Here is a 14,472-nt window from a genome sequence, read left to right as displayed (position 1 = left end):
ATGTCTTCATGGTAACATCTAGTCTTCATTCTCCATTAGTGCCACCTGACAGCCCTGTACAGAATGGCCTGACTTGTCCATCCTGTACTGGAAATGATACGGACTGGTGTGACACTGGGACCACCATGGAGTGTACTGGTGACGAGACATTGTGTATTGTGCAACATTCAAAAATGTCAGGTATGTCACTAGAAGCCAGCAAGAAGGTTGCAACAAACTCAAGTGATAACCATGAAATTCTGATCAAAATGTCATGGTTACTACATGTCAAACAAAGCCCAACCCCACACTTTTCAAAAGTTTCGATTTGCGGCCAAATCATGTGGAACGTTTCTTAAACGTTTACTTTATTACTTTGGAAACTAAAAGAAGTTGACAAGTTCTGTTGAAAAAAACTCTTAAAATATGACCTAACGGGATTCTTGAAGGGTTGAATTCAGAATTGCTGGTTCATACAAATTCCAAGGCATAACACAAATTTGTCTTATTGGTTGAGAGTTTCATAAAGAATGTACTAAGTACAATATGTAAATCCTATCAGGAAGAGATCTAGGCCATCACTGGTAACTTGAAGACGTCTCATCAACAGTTGCCTTGCATTGATTTACTCTTGGTCATTCTTGTCTTCAACAGGAACTTTGTCGAGAGACTCCATCCTTCGTGGTTGTGCCACCCCGACCATATGTAACATTGGCAACCAATCGGTGATCACTGATGGCATAAGCGTTGAGGTTCGGATTTCTTGCACTGGAGGAGGTGGTGGTCTTCACCAGGATTCCTTCTTATATATCTTCATTGTTTTGATCTTATTGACTCTCTCAACAATGTCTTGAACATTGTATAGAAAATGTCTCTTTTTTGGTCTTTATGTCTCCGGTTCTGCCACTATTTGCATTCAGTTTGGACTTTGAAATATCGTCATGACTTCTGAGACCTTCATGGAACCATGGAATGGCGGGAATGATGGCACCTGTCAGCTTTCTATTTCTTGCTCCACTACCTGAGATGTCACACAAGTGTCATCATTGCCGGAATGGGTCCACGTGCAGATAGATAGTCCCGCTCTCACAATACCACCAGGACGTCACTCTATGTTCGACACACCTGGGAATTATGGAGCCTGTGAGAGATGTCAGTCTGTGTGACCTGCTCCCAGCTTGAGATGTTGCACAAGCGCCATCATTCCCAGGGTTGGCGCATGCACAGAAGGAGAGTCCACCTCTCACAAAATTATCAGGATATTACTACCCTTGCAGCAATTCTTGGAATTACGAAGCCTGTGCAAGGTTTCAGGTTCAGAGAAGTGACCTGTCAATCAGTGGCAAGAGGCCGGCGACAGGAGGAGAAAGTGGAACAGAGAGCTGTAAGTGAAGACCGAGCCCCTGAACGTGAGCACTCATTTGCAGAAGAATTTTCAGATGAATTATGAGACACAGATATATAATATAAAAGTATAGAAGTATTCATAAGTGCAAATACTCTACCGTGATGATGTAAATACGGAGGTCTAAAAACCTGCTGACAGGTTCCCCTCAAGATGTTCATTGTGCAATAAAAAAGACCCAGCAACATGATTCCCCAAGTCAGTATGATTATGGCAATAACAAACTTGTATATGTATTAATATTAGAAGTTAAAAAAGGTCAGAACTATGTAAAAAAGTGATTTGTTTCCTAATACTTGTGATTTTTAAATGACTCAAAAACTTTGAGTGAACATAGCCTTATACAGCCAGCACCAGCTATGTATGGAGCAGGTGCAGCTCTCGTGCCCGTTCCATACATCAGTACCCATGGGATATCCTCTGCCATTAACACATGAAATAGACCATCAGGCACTGGAGCGTTTGCAGCTGCACATTCTCCTCTTTGTGCAGGTTTTGCGATCTTTGATTATTTGACACGCCAGAAATAACATCACCCTCCTCTCTTCACAGTAAAACCATTACCCTCCTCCCTTCACTCTTCTCTCAGTATTGTTCTCCTATTCTCATTCTTCATCCTTTAAAGGGTTTTTCCAAGAATGCGTTTTCTTTTTTCTGCCCTTATATGGTGTCACAGAACGTCACCGACATTTATATCGATGGTGGAAATAAGAAAATCCAACTCAAAAAAGACAAAAAAGTTCCATGTATTCTGCTTTATTACAGAACTTTACTCCCAGCTCACCCAGAATCGGAAACAATTAAGATCTGGCAGAGTGACATGTGGGCGACTAAAGGACTTTATTTACTGTTGTATAGGAACTAAAAGGGAATTTATAGGTTTATGAAAATAAAGCTCCATTTATTGTAACAAAAGCTATGCAACTTTTTAAACTCTTTTTTGTTTCGAAGATCTCACTGTATAGAAGCATTCTTACAGAAATCGTCCAAAGCTGAGAGTTTGCTACATATATATATATATATATATATATATCCAGTCTACAAAAAACTCCAGCTCTGTCCTGAGTGATACAACGTATCAGGGCAAGTAAAAGGCGACAAACCAGGGAGAGAACTGTGGAGCTGATGTGTTGAGCATTTTCTGGAAAACTAACAAATAATGAAAAGGTGACAAACCAGGGAGAGAACTGTGCAGCTGATGTGTTGAGCAATTTCTGGAAAAATAACAAATAATGAAAAGGTGACAAACCAGGGAGAGAACTGTGCAGCTGATGTGTTGAGCATTTTCCAGAAAAGTAATAAATCATGAAAAGGCGACAAACCAGGGAGAGAACTGTGCAGCTGATGTGTTGAGCATTTTCTGAAAAAGTAATAAATCATGAAAAGGTGACAAATCAGGGAGAGAACTGTGCAGCTGATGTGTTGAGCATTTTCCGGAAACGTAATAAATCATGAAAAGGCGACAAACCAGGGAGAAAACTGTGCAGCTGATGTGTTGAGCATTTTCTGGAAAAGTAATAAATCATGAAAAGGTGACAAACCAGGGAGAGAACTGTGCAGCTGATGTGTTGAGCATTTTCTGGAAAAGTAATAAATCATGAAAAGGTGACAAACCAGGGAGAGAACTGTGCAGCTGATGTGTTGAGCATTTTCTGGAAAAGTAATAAATCATGAAAAGGTGACAAACCAGGGAGAGAACTGTGCAGCTGATGTGTTGAGCATTTTCTGGAAAAGTAATAAATCATGAAAAGGTGACAAACCAGGGAGAGAACTGTGCAGCTGATGTGTTGAGCATTTTCTGGAAAAGTAATAAATCATGAAAAGGTGACAAACCAGGGAGAGAACTGTGCAGCTGATGTGTTGAGCATTTTCCGGAAAAGCAATAAATAATGATAAGACTACAAACCAGGGAGAGAACTGATGTACTGAGCATTTTCTGGAAAAGTAATTAATCAAGAAAATGCAACAAACCAGGGAGAGAACTGTGCAGCTGATGGGTTGAGCATTTTCTGTAAAAGTAATAAATCATGAAAAGGTGACAAACCAGGGAGAGAACTGTGCAGCTGATGTGTTGAGCATTTTCAGGAAAAGTAATAAATCATGATGGGATTTTATCCTTTGACTGTGAACTATCAATAATCCTATCCGCTGAAAGGAAGCAAAGACCTTGAACTTAAATTAATTGTGTGGTGTGGTTCATTGGGGATAGTCCTATTATTTGTACAAAACATTCAGCTTTGTAAAGTAATAAAGTTGTGACAAGTTTTCAGCTCCTGGGTGCAAACTATTCCCTGACAGTAAGCAGAGATCTCGAAAATGGTGAATTGAAACACAAAGTTTAGTCAAAAGTTGCAGAAGTTTTGTTATGAAAAGTTTAATGGGAATCCTTGTTTTTTACAGAATTGGGGTTACCCTTCAACCAAATGGAAGGATAGAACATCCATGGAGACCCCAGTATTACATGGACAGCCCAATGATATTAAAGGGGTCGTCCGGTGACGAGAAGTGGATTGGACATAACTTATAAATCAGTGGGGATCTAACCCCTGGAAACAGGGAACTTTTACCCCAAACATCACTCCTTTCATTACCTATAGGGCTGCAGAGATTTTTCTAGTAGTCCCATAGAGAAGGAATGGAGCAGCATTCACGGATGGGCACACCATGTTTTGCTGAATAGCGGTCGGACCCCCACGTGTGCTGTGGACAAGTGATGCCTTTTCTTCTCCCCTTTAATTAGATGAGTGTAATTCCCAAATTCACCTTTGGTGGCACTGCAGAGAAATGACATTAGGATTTCCCATAGCCGATTATTAGGATTAATATCCCAAATAGCCTAATGTCAGGGGGCCCCATTAGGAAAAAAGGATTGTCCTCAGCTGAAACCCCCTGGAGGCTTCAACTTTACTGTTTATTGTTAATCCACTGCCAAATGTGATGTTCCCATCATCTCACCCCACCCCTGCCCCGCTGTACTGTGAACACTTCCAGGCTGTACTTGAGGATTCAAGGTCCAGTTTGCACTTACTGCAGATCCCAGGATGGGAACCGGACCCCTCACGGGACTTCTGTGGATTCTTTCAGCTCTCGTGACCCCAGGTAAGTTTTCTTGTCAGCTACATGTAACACTGTCTATCCTACGTGTGTACTGTTCCTTTAAGACAATCTGTATTGATTTGCTTACATGGTTATAATGTTATGTGCCCCTCATAACTGGGTGCCACCCTGTAAATGGGGCAATGGCATCCATGCAGCCCCTTTTATACATCATGGAGGCATCCTGCAGCAGTGTGGACATTAATATGGATTCATACAGTTCTGGATTCCTGTGACCGGAAGTGTTGACATAGGGACGACAAAGATAAGGGAATGTAGATATATACCCTGTGACTCCAGTAACAGAATGACAATGGATGCAGGCATCATATTTATCTGCAGTCCTATGCAAAAAAAATAATAAAGGTACCTTATTACGATGGTGGAACCGGCTGTGCCGCGCAACAAACTGTGCCGCATCCCAATAGAAGGGGAAGTAAAAATGTGAAATGACAGATATTATATTGCTAGATTTTGTCACATTTTTTGATTCGGATGTAGCAGAGCTAAATGTGCATGTTGTGATGAAAGAAGGGGGTAAAGGAGGATGGGGGGGGAATCATCAATCTGTGCACCGATCCGCACCATTCCAGCTCTAGATGTAAAATCAAGTGACTGCGTCACAAGTAGTTAACTCCGTCATACCCCTTTAAGCTGCAGTCACAAATACTAAATAACAAACTCAGCCCCGCTGCATCGCACCATTATTAATATACATTAGGAAAATACGTATTAAGTTCAAATCTGAATGCTGGGTGTTGTAGTGCCGCATGGATCTAAAGATTGTGAGGCATCCCTAGAGAGTAATGATGGGAGGCGCTGTCTTGCTGGGACAGAACTTTCCTCCTGACCTCCTCCTGACTCCACAGTGAATCCAATGATGAAAGATGTTTGTAGCAGATGTTTCCATCCCCAGAGAGGAGGAGGGAGAAGATCTGAGCAGGGAGGGCGCCCTGACCCTATATACAGTTTATACATATGTACCCCCTGAGAATCGTCTCCTCATAGAGGGATGGACCCCATATGATGAGGACATATACAGTATGGTCTGTATATATATAGGAGGAGCTGCTGCAGAGGAAACAAATCTGATACATTGTTACTGCAGAGGAATTTCCCTTTTGTTATGGTGTTACTGAGCGCCATCTGGTGGCAGAACTATGAACTACAAGGTACTGTAAACAGGCTGACATCAGAGATCAGCAGGGGAGGGGGAGGTTAAAGGGGTTTTTGGTTGAAGGATCACACAGGGCAGTTTTGATGAAGTTGTTGCCATTATGATTTATACAAAACCAATTATTATTATTTATTAATAATAAAAAAATAAGAAGTAGATACATATTTGATAAATAAATCAGAGCTAGGGATGTGACACTGTCATTGGAAGGACTGTAATATATAGAATGGGTGTAAGACAAACACACAGCAGTAAATCACGCACCATTACGATAAATCAATAATCAGTATATAGCAATAGCACATATTGGTGCAAAAATAGGACCTATATATAGAGCCAATCGCATACCGAAACTAACAAAAGAAAAAACGATCCAAAAGCCAACTTTTATAATAAAAATATGAATTTTATTATCACATCAGAGAGAACATGAACATGGGGGAGACACAAAGTGCATATGTGCACCTAGAAAAATACCAAAAGGGTACAGATAGTGCAGGGCATCAAAAATGCTAAATATTGTGAGCTTTTTTCGTTTTTTTTTTTTTCGTTCCCCTCCTTCCCAGAGCCATAACTTTTTACTTTTCCGTCAATATGGCCACGTGAGGGCTCATTTTTTGCGAAACGAGTTGTACTTTTGAACAAAGCCATTCGTTTTAGCACGTCGCGTACTAGAAAACGGGAAAAAAATTCCAAATGCGGCGAAATTGCAAAAAAAAAGTGCAATTTTTGTTTGACTTTTTTGCTAAGTTCATTAAATGCTAAAACTGACCTGCCATTATGATTCTCCAGGTCATTACGAGTTCACAGACACCAAACATGTCTAGGTCTAAATTCTAAACCTTGCTAAAAAAAAATAAAAATATGCGCCATTTTCCTATACCTGTAGCGTCTCCATTTTCCCTAATCTCGGGTCGGGTGAGGGATTATTTTTTGCGCACTGAGCTGACGTTTTTAGTCATACCATTTTAGAGCAGATATGTTCTTGTGATCATGCGTTATTGCATTTTAATGCGATGTTGTTGCCACCCAAAAAACGTAATTCTGTCGTTTTGACTTTTTTCTCGCTACGCCGTTTAGCGATCGGGTTAATCCTTTTTTTACTGATAGAGTGGACCATTCTGAATGCGGCGATACCTAATATGTGTATGCTCTATTTTTTTATTTTAATTGTTTTAATTTGAATGAGGCGAAAGCGTGGTGATTTGAACTTGTTATATTTTTTTTATTTTTTTATATTTTTAAACACTTTTTTTTTTTACTTTTGTCATGCTTCAATAGCCTCCATAGGATACTAGAAGCTGCCATAACTCAATTGTCTCTGCTACATAGAGGTGATGGTCAGATCGCCTCTATACAGCAGAATTACTCACTTGCTATGAGCACCAGCCACTGGGTGGCACTCATAGCAATCCGGCATTGACAACCATAGAGGTCTCCAGGAGACCACCGGTTGTCATGCCGACACACCGGTGACCCACGATCACGTGACATGGGTCGCCGGTGTGCGCTATTGCCAGAAGTGCTTGTTAAATGCCGCTGTCAGAGTTTGACAGTGGAATTTAACTGGTTAATAGCTGCGGGTGGATCGTGATTCCACTCGCGGCTATTCTGGGCACATGCAGCTGTTCAAAACATCTTCACATCATTTAAAAAATAATTAAATCATTTTCTTTCATTCTTGTTTCTAAATGCATCCAGTGAGGAGAAAATATGTTAGAATCATGACAAAAATGACGAGAATCTGACAGGGGTCAGTGAACACAAAGAGGATTTTGTGCCGATTTGACTTATTTAGTAACCAGAAAATGCTGTTTGTGCCGAGGAAACAACTAATCTTTCTTTTCTTCATTATTATGTGCTGGGAAAACTACCCAGTGATGGCTCTGTGGGATATTCTGTAATATTGATTTTCTCTGGGTCTTTCTAGGTGACTTTCTGTCTTGTAACGTGTGTACGAGTACAAGCGCTGAATTCTGCAACGCATCCAGCCTGGTCTGCCCTGAGGGCTACGTCTGCGCCTCCTCCTACACCCTGACCAACACACGTATGATACTTCATCATAAGCCTTTTGTAACAAGATATCACCATTCTGCTCATTTCCTTCACCAACCACCTTTGGTATCCATTACCATGACCTTACTTTTGTAGTGACCTAACCCGTGTGTCGTCAGTATATTGATATATTATGCTCTCACCAATGCTTTTGCTTCTCAGTCTTTGTATCAGTCTGAAAATACATTCATAAAGATCAGTACGATCTCTTAAAAATTAGAAAAGTGGCGAAGTGCTTGGATTAAAGTCAATCAGCAATTCTGTACTTGTGGCTGCAGAATATTCGTAATGTAAAGATTACAATGTAACTAAAAAGGTTTGCTTATCTTGAGCTTTTATTATAGATGGGGCCGTATTTGACATGTCCTGCGCCCCCAAACATCACTGTGATGCCCCCGGCAGTATGAGTGCATCCAATGGTAGGATCCGGAGAAGCACAACCTGTTGTTACACTGATAATTGCACTCCACCGCACCCAATAAGTAAGTACCCCCTGCTTTCTATATAGGTCTTCTTTGCATGCTCACTCTGTGAGGTTGGGTGGAGATGTCCATGATCAGCGATTTTCATGTCTTTTCTCAGATTCTCTGGGATTTGGCTCTGGACTGTAACTGGGTGGTTCACACATGTGAATATGCTCTAATCCATCCATTGTAGCTCTGGTAGGATGTTTAGGGTCTTTGTCCTGCTGGAACGTGGACCTACGCCCCAATCTCAAGTCTTTTGCAGGCTCTAACAGGTTTTCCTGTTAATCAGCCATCTGTTGCTCTCCCATTTGATACAGACCTGTTTTTGGCTTACTGGATCAGTTTCAAAGATATGATTACTTGAAGCTCATATGTCCAGTTGTCTATGTTCAACATTTATTTTTCCACCCACAGTAAGTAAAAAATTGACCAGTTTCAAATGGGAGAACAACGGATGGCTAATCATTTTCCATAGACGTCAATGTTAAAAAAACCCAGATCTAGCTGAAATCAATTCTTAAATGAATTGCTGCTGGATCTGTTCTAATGGATGATTACTGGACATGTGAAGATAGCCTAACAAGTTTTCTTCCAGGATTGCCTTTTATTTGCTCCATTAAATATACCATTAACTCTGACCAGCTTCCCTTCGCCTGCTGAAGAAAAGCCTCACCAGAGCATAATGTTGCCACCACCATGTGTGACAGTGGGGATGGCGTTTTCAGTGTAATGTGCAGTGTTTGTTTTCCACCACACATACTGTTTTCCAGTCAGCCAAAAAAATTCTCCTATGGTCTCATCTGACCACAGCACCTTCTTCCACATGCTCGATGTGTCCTCTATACGGCTTTTTGCAAACAGGACTTCTCAGGCCATGTGCACATGGTGCGGATTCTGCTGCGGATCTGCAGCGTTTCAGGCTCTGCGGGTCCGCAGAAGATTTAGGTGCATTGTACAGTACCATTGTTTTTAATGGTAAACTGAAAAACGCTGTGCACATGCTGCAAATTTTTCCGCACGGATTTGCTGCATGTCAATTCTTTGTGCGGAATCCGCTGCGATTTCACACCTTCTCCATTGTAGAGGTGTGAAACCGCAGGGCTAAACTGCAGGCTAATCCGCAAGTAAATCGCAGGTCTTTTGACCTGAGAATTTACCTGCGGATTTTTCCAAATCCGCGCGGAAAAATCCACAGGACCTCAAACTACGTGTGCACATAGCCTCATGGCTTTCATAAATGTTTGTCTTCTTGCCACTCTTCCATAAAGGCCCGATTTGTGTAGTATATGACTAATATTTGTCCTATGGAGAGATTCTTTTCCCCCGAGCTGTGGATCTGCAGCTCTTCCATAATGGCCATGGGCCTCTTGGTTGCTCCTCTAATTAGTGCTATCCTTGTTTGGAATGTCACTTTAAGTGGACAGCCATGTCTTGGAGGGTTTAGAGTTGTGTCATAAAACTTCAATTTTTGGTTGATGGATTGAACAGAACTCTGTGACATATTCAGAGCTTGGGCTATTTTTTTTATAACCTAACTCTGCGTTACTCTTCTCCACAACTTTATCCCTAACCTGTCTATTGTGCTCCTCTGAGGCCTTCACAGAACAGCTGTAGTTATACTACGAAGAAATTACACACATTTGGACTCAAGTTACTAAATATGCAACTTCTGGAGGCGATTCTTACAGGATTCCCGCAGTCCCTCAGGATTTCATGTAGAGGTATCAGACTACAGGGGGCTGAATACGAATGCACTTCACAAGTTTCAGATCTATATTTTTTTTAAATATTTAGAAAACCATCTATCATTTCCTTTACATGTGTCAAATGTATCAACTTGCTACTTTATGTTGGTATCACATAAAATCCAAATAAAATACATTTAAGTTTATGCGTGCAAAGTAGAAAAAGTTCAAGGGTTATGAATACTTTTTCAAAGCACTGAAAATACCACCTGCCTTCTATCTGATCTGCTGCTGTCCTTAAAAAAAGTATATTATTTGATGCCCCGTGCTCAAGCTTGGGGCAAAGTGAGGATCTTTAGTGCCTTCTGCTTAGTATAGGTCCCTAGTTTATCGCTATATGTTTATTACTTCTGATTTAATTGTTAGATTTGATGCCAAACTATAAGGCTATGTACCCACGTATGCAGAAAAATACAGACTCCTTCCCAGGAAAAATGCGCATTTTGGGGCATTTTTTAACCGCGATTTTTGTGCGTTTTTTATGAGTTTTTTACAGGAGCATCCTCCTGCTCATAGAATATAGTTAGAAATGCAGATTTTTCCACGAAATTAATGAGCATGCTGCGTTTTTTACCGCGATGTGTTTTTTTGCGGTAAAAAACACATCAATATGCACAAAAAGTGCGGAATTCATTAAAATGAATGGGATGCTTCATGTATGCGATTTTGAAGCGTTTTTATCAGGAAAAATGCTTAAAAATTGTGGAAAAACACTTACGTGGGTACACAGCCTAAGCGTTTGTGAACAATCAGGTAATTATATTATTTATTTATGTCATCTCTTTGGTTTCTTTTTATGGATTGTTTTATATTTTTATATTTTTCCTGTTTTTATTTATTTATTTTTATTTTAGTACCTGATGATAATTTTCAGCCAAATGGGTTGAGCTGCCAAACCTGCTTATCTGTCTATTCCAAGTGGTGTTACTCTAAGCAAACCATAGACTGCACTGGAGAGGAAGATGCCTGCCTGCTCCAGACCAGCGAATACTATGGTAAATGGAAGACCAGTGAGAAGTCACCCACCTTCTCATACAACATCCATCCAGACAATTATCAACTTTTCCCTCATATACTGTACATTCATCAACAGGATCACCAATAAACTGTAGTTCTCCCACTTTTGCATGAAATGAAACCCCCCCTAACCTGTCCAACATATCTAAAAGACCCACAGAAATCAGGTGTAATCTGTGGGTAGATCTGGAACCATGTATTCACTTCCCCTGCAATGCTCCTGCAGGTAAATGGAGACATTACTGTGCTCATTAAAATCATTAGGCTGCCAGTGTATTGCACAAACATACCCCTATCCCGAGGGTGTCACATCCTCCTGGAAGCCCTGGAGTTAGACGATCACGTCGAGTAGTGAAACACAGGTCTTCTTTATAGATGGTGTGATTTGAGTTCCATAGTAAAATGAATTCAGTTTCCTCTGGTGCTGAAGAGGTTAGAGATAACAACCCTTTGTATGCTGGTCAGAAACATGCAGCTCCGTTTCAGCTGCTTCTGATCTGGTCATTACCTCTTCCTTTAAAAACTGGTCAAACCTTTTTGTCCTTGCCAGTCAAAGATTTGTCTTCCTGTGCTGTATGCCAAAGCTAAGTGGTTGGAGTAGAGTTGTTCTAGAAGTGTTCTGTTGTTTGCTGTAGTATGTGTGTGTTTATCTCCTGGTCCCTGTTCCAATTTAGTTTATTCCTATCCTTATTGTTGGTTGGTGCTTTTACATGATAAAGATTTTCTGTTATCCCTATTTTATGTTTTGTCTCTTGTTTACCTTCCATTTCTGTCCCATGCCTCATGGGATGGGGAGGGGACAGATCAGGGTTTAACAGGAGCATAGTAAGGTCAGAGACTCAGACCTCTCTACCTTCAAGAGTACCCCTGGGACAGAGATAGTTATTATCCTAGTTTCAGGGATAGTTTGAGGTCCCCCTTTCTTATCGAAGACCGTAACAGAGTGACAACCTACTTGCTAGTGCATTTTGATCGCCTATCTAAACTTATAAATGATGTATCTTTTCTACAACTTAACATTATCTTACTGTTTGACCTTGCATAATACTGTGTTTTTATTTTTATTTGCAGCCCCCATAAGAAGATCATTAGCGATCCGGGGGTGCGCCACAAAAAGTATCTGCTCTCTTGGCACCCAGTGGATTAAATTTGGCACCCTGAAAATGAAGTTTAAGTATTCATGTGTATTTAGCGGCACTCCAAGTCTACAAATCGGCCTTGTCGCTCCTATTACTGCTGTACTTGCAGTTGTAAAATACATGTATGTCCCTTAATAAAAAAAAAGAACACTGGTCCAGTGTAAATATTTCCACGATGATAAAAAAGAGTATTTAAAAATAATATATAATATTGTATGCCTATATATGTTCAGCAAATTATACCAATAATACTACAGACAATGCAAAAGAGGGGGAGACTCCTGCTGCAGCTATAAATTAATGAGAAGGAAAAAAGGGTAAATGGCTCATCTCTTGGGCCACATTAAAAACATTTCTTATGGATTTTCTTTTTTAAAAAAAAGGGAAGTGCGTAATTCCTCATTTTATCCTGTGTTGGCGCCACAAGCAAACAAACATTTGCGCCCACATTTCACCATTGCCTTCTGTCGATCCCTGAGTATGAATTTATATAGCCATCTAATAAAATGGCCTTGTCCAAGCAGATTAGCCTTTCTTTTTATCTATTTGATCCATTAAAGGGTTTGTCCAGAATTGGGCTACAAGTGAATGCTCACATCCTTGTGAATCATCACATTGAATGCACTGTGTGCTGTCAGAATTCTCTGGTGCTGGTGTCGGGAGTAGGCGGTAATTTGGCCCCAAGTATGCAATTTACGCACTTCTGGCCACATTCAGACTAGACTGTATCAATACAATTGCATTGAGAAAGGCTGTGCATGTCTAGTCGGCATGTGATCGCATTAATGCAGATCATATATTTATGGTCACGTGCCTGTCACTCTGGAGAATCCAGACTTATAGTCCAAGGCTGGACCACCCCAAACAAAAATCATCACTTCCATCTGCTATTTTCCAAACTTCAAAGGGAAAAATTTAACTCTCCCCCTGGGCCAAATAAGAAAAATGTGCCGAGAAGATGACACCCACAATGCAGGAACCATACTGAAGCCTGGGAGCTTCTTAATATATTGAAGGGCAACTCAAATAGATGCTTTATGAGCAGAATTTTCCCTCTTGTTTGGATTTTTACCCTTTGTACACAGATAGTTCTTTGCCGTTCTTCCCTCTCGCATTTTAGCACGAGTCATTTTATTTGCACAATGACCTAAATATCGCAATAAAAGCAGATTTTGCACATTGGCCTCTGTCATACTTCTCCTACTGAAAAAAACTAAAAAGACAACTGGATGGAAAATTACATTCCGAAAATTAAACTCCACATTGACGTCACATGCAGGCTTGGACTGGCCACACGGGAGAACAGAAAAATCCCCTGGTGGGCCCCACTTCACCTATATGAAATATAGTTGGCACATTACATTTGTAAATATTTACTGTTTTATTCATTATTTGTGCTAAAATTTGCTTAAAAATTGCTGTTTATTTCCTGTTCACTGTGGGAGATCAGATAAAGGCTACTAAGAGTTAAAGGGCTATTCCCCAAATCATGGTGTGTTCTCATTTTTCTGAACATGGAGAAGGAATTATTTGTGCAAATACAACCTACTGTGAAATCTGCACAGTCGCACCCCTAATGATGACTCCCCTTTAAATACATGTATTTTGGGTTAAGCATATTTTTTTACAAATGAGTTTAATTAAAAAAAGCCATTTTTTTTAATTTCATTGCACACTGATTATACTGATTATACTGAAACTCCATCAGTGAGCTTGTTTTGGTGGCAGTCTGGATCTCTTTTATCTGACCATATCAATATTCAGCTCAACTTTCATGTAATCTGTAGTTAAAATTCTGCACAAAAGAGTTTGGAAAAAGTCATAAAAGAGTTGCAAACTCTTCCAACAGGGGCTCACTTTCAGATTCTCAGTAAACTCGTTCTGCAGTCTGCTATGAATAAAGAAATGAAGGGCATGTAAAAGTGAACCGGTGCAAAATTTATAATGAAACGCAATGCAGAATATATTTTTTTTACCCAAAAGTATTAAATTGTCCCTGTAGGTGTCCACATCCTTCAAGGAAACCGTGGGAAAAAGTGTACAAGCCTTGCAAGAAGACATGATCAAATCGATTCTATGTCAAACAAATTATATATAATTACATAGGTTGAAAAAAGATCTAGGCCCATCAAGTTCAATATTTCTCCACCAGATATACTGTATTTTTCGGATTATAAGACGCATTTTTCCCCCCAAGATTTTGGGGGAAAATGGGAGTGCGTCTTATAATGCAGATATACCTTACCGGCAGAGGTGGAGAAGGGTCCCAGGGTCGCTGCTGGAGGAGGCAAGAGTGGAGCGTTGTTGCAAGCAGCAGGCTGGGATGAGGGGGTCTTCCAATCTTCGCCGATGCGGGTGTTCGGTGGTCCAGGGGCTCTGCTGATATTTTGTG

The 14,472-nt window shown here is 40.4% G+C and overlaps 2 protein-coding genes across 2 annotated transcripts in view; both read left to right on the top strand.

The window, feature by feature from the left end:
- The window catches only part of LOC141084885 (phospholipase A2 inhibitor gamma subunit B-like), a 51,567-nt gene extending 49,360 nt beyond the window's left edge, over positions 1-2,207 (top strand). Inside the window, exons 4-5 of the mRNA XM_073569840.1 lie at positions 40-180; positions 634-2,207. Coding sequence (XP_073425941.1) covers positions 40-180; positions 634-833 — 341 coding nt within the window. The 3' untranslated portion in view covers positions 834-2,207. The remainder of the gene's footprint in view (positions 1-39; positions 181-633) is intronic.
- Positions 2,208-4,204: 1,997 nt separating this feature from the next.
- Positions 4,205-13,262, top strand: LOC141085284 (phospholipase A2 inhibitor gamma subunit B-like). The gene is made up of 5 exons (XM_073570561.1): positions 4,205-4,483; positions 7,588-7,704; positions 8,057-8,194; positions 10,779-10,919; positions 12,013-13,262. The coding sequence occupies exons 1-5, from the start codon at positions 4,426-4,428 to the stop codon at positions 12,213-12,215; spliced, it is 657 nt and encodes a 218-aa protein (XP_073426662.1). The 5' UTR covers positions 4,205-4,425; the 3' UTR covers positions 12,216-13,262.
- Positions 13,263-14,472: the final 1,210 nt, after the last annotated feature.

Source organism: Dendrobates tinctorius, unplaced genomic scaffold (assembly GCF_039654945.1).
Source record: "Dendrobates tinctorius isolate UK_male_01 unplaced genomic scaffold, ASM3965494v1 ptg000028l, whole genome shotgun sequence".
Classification (NCBI taxonomy): domain Eukaryota; kingdom Metazoa; phylum Chordata; class Amphibia; order Anura; family Dendrobatidae; genus Dendrobates; species Dendrobates tinctorius.
Note: the sequence above shows the minus strand (reverse complement) of the source record. Positions and strands in the feature narration are given on the sequence as shown.

What these genes read in the sequence shown, in the direction of transcription:
- LOC141085284 (XM_073570561.1), top strand. Translation starts at nt 4,426, where the DNA reads ATGGGAACCGGACCCCTCACGGGACTTCTGTGGATTCTTTCAGCTCTC. An exon ending in TTCAGCTCTCGTGACCCCAG is followed by an intron (nt 4,484 to 7,587) that starts GTAAGTTTTCTT and finishes GGGTCTTTCTAG; the next exon opens with GTGACTTTCTGTCTTGTAAC. An exon ending in CCAGACCAGCGAATACTATG is followed by an intron (nt 10,920 to 12,012) that starts GTAAATGGAAGA and finishes TTTTATTTGCAG; the next exon opens with CCCCCATAAGAAGATCATTA.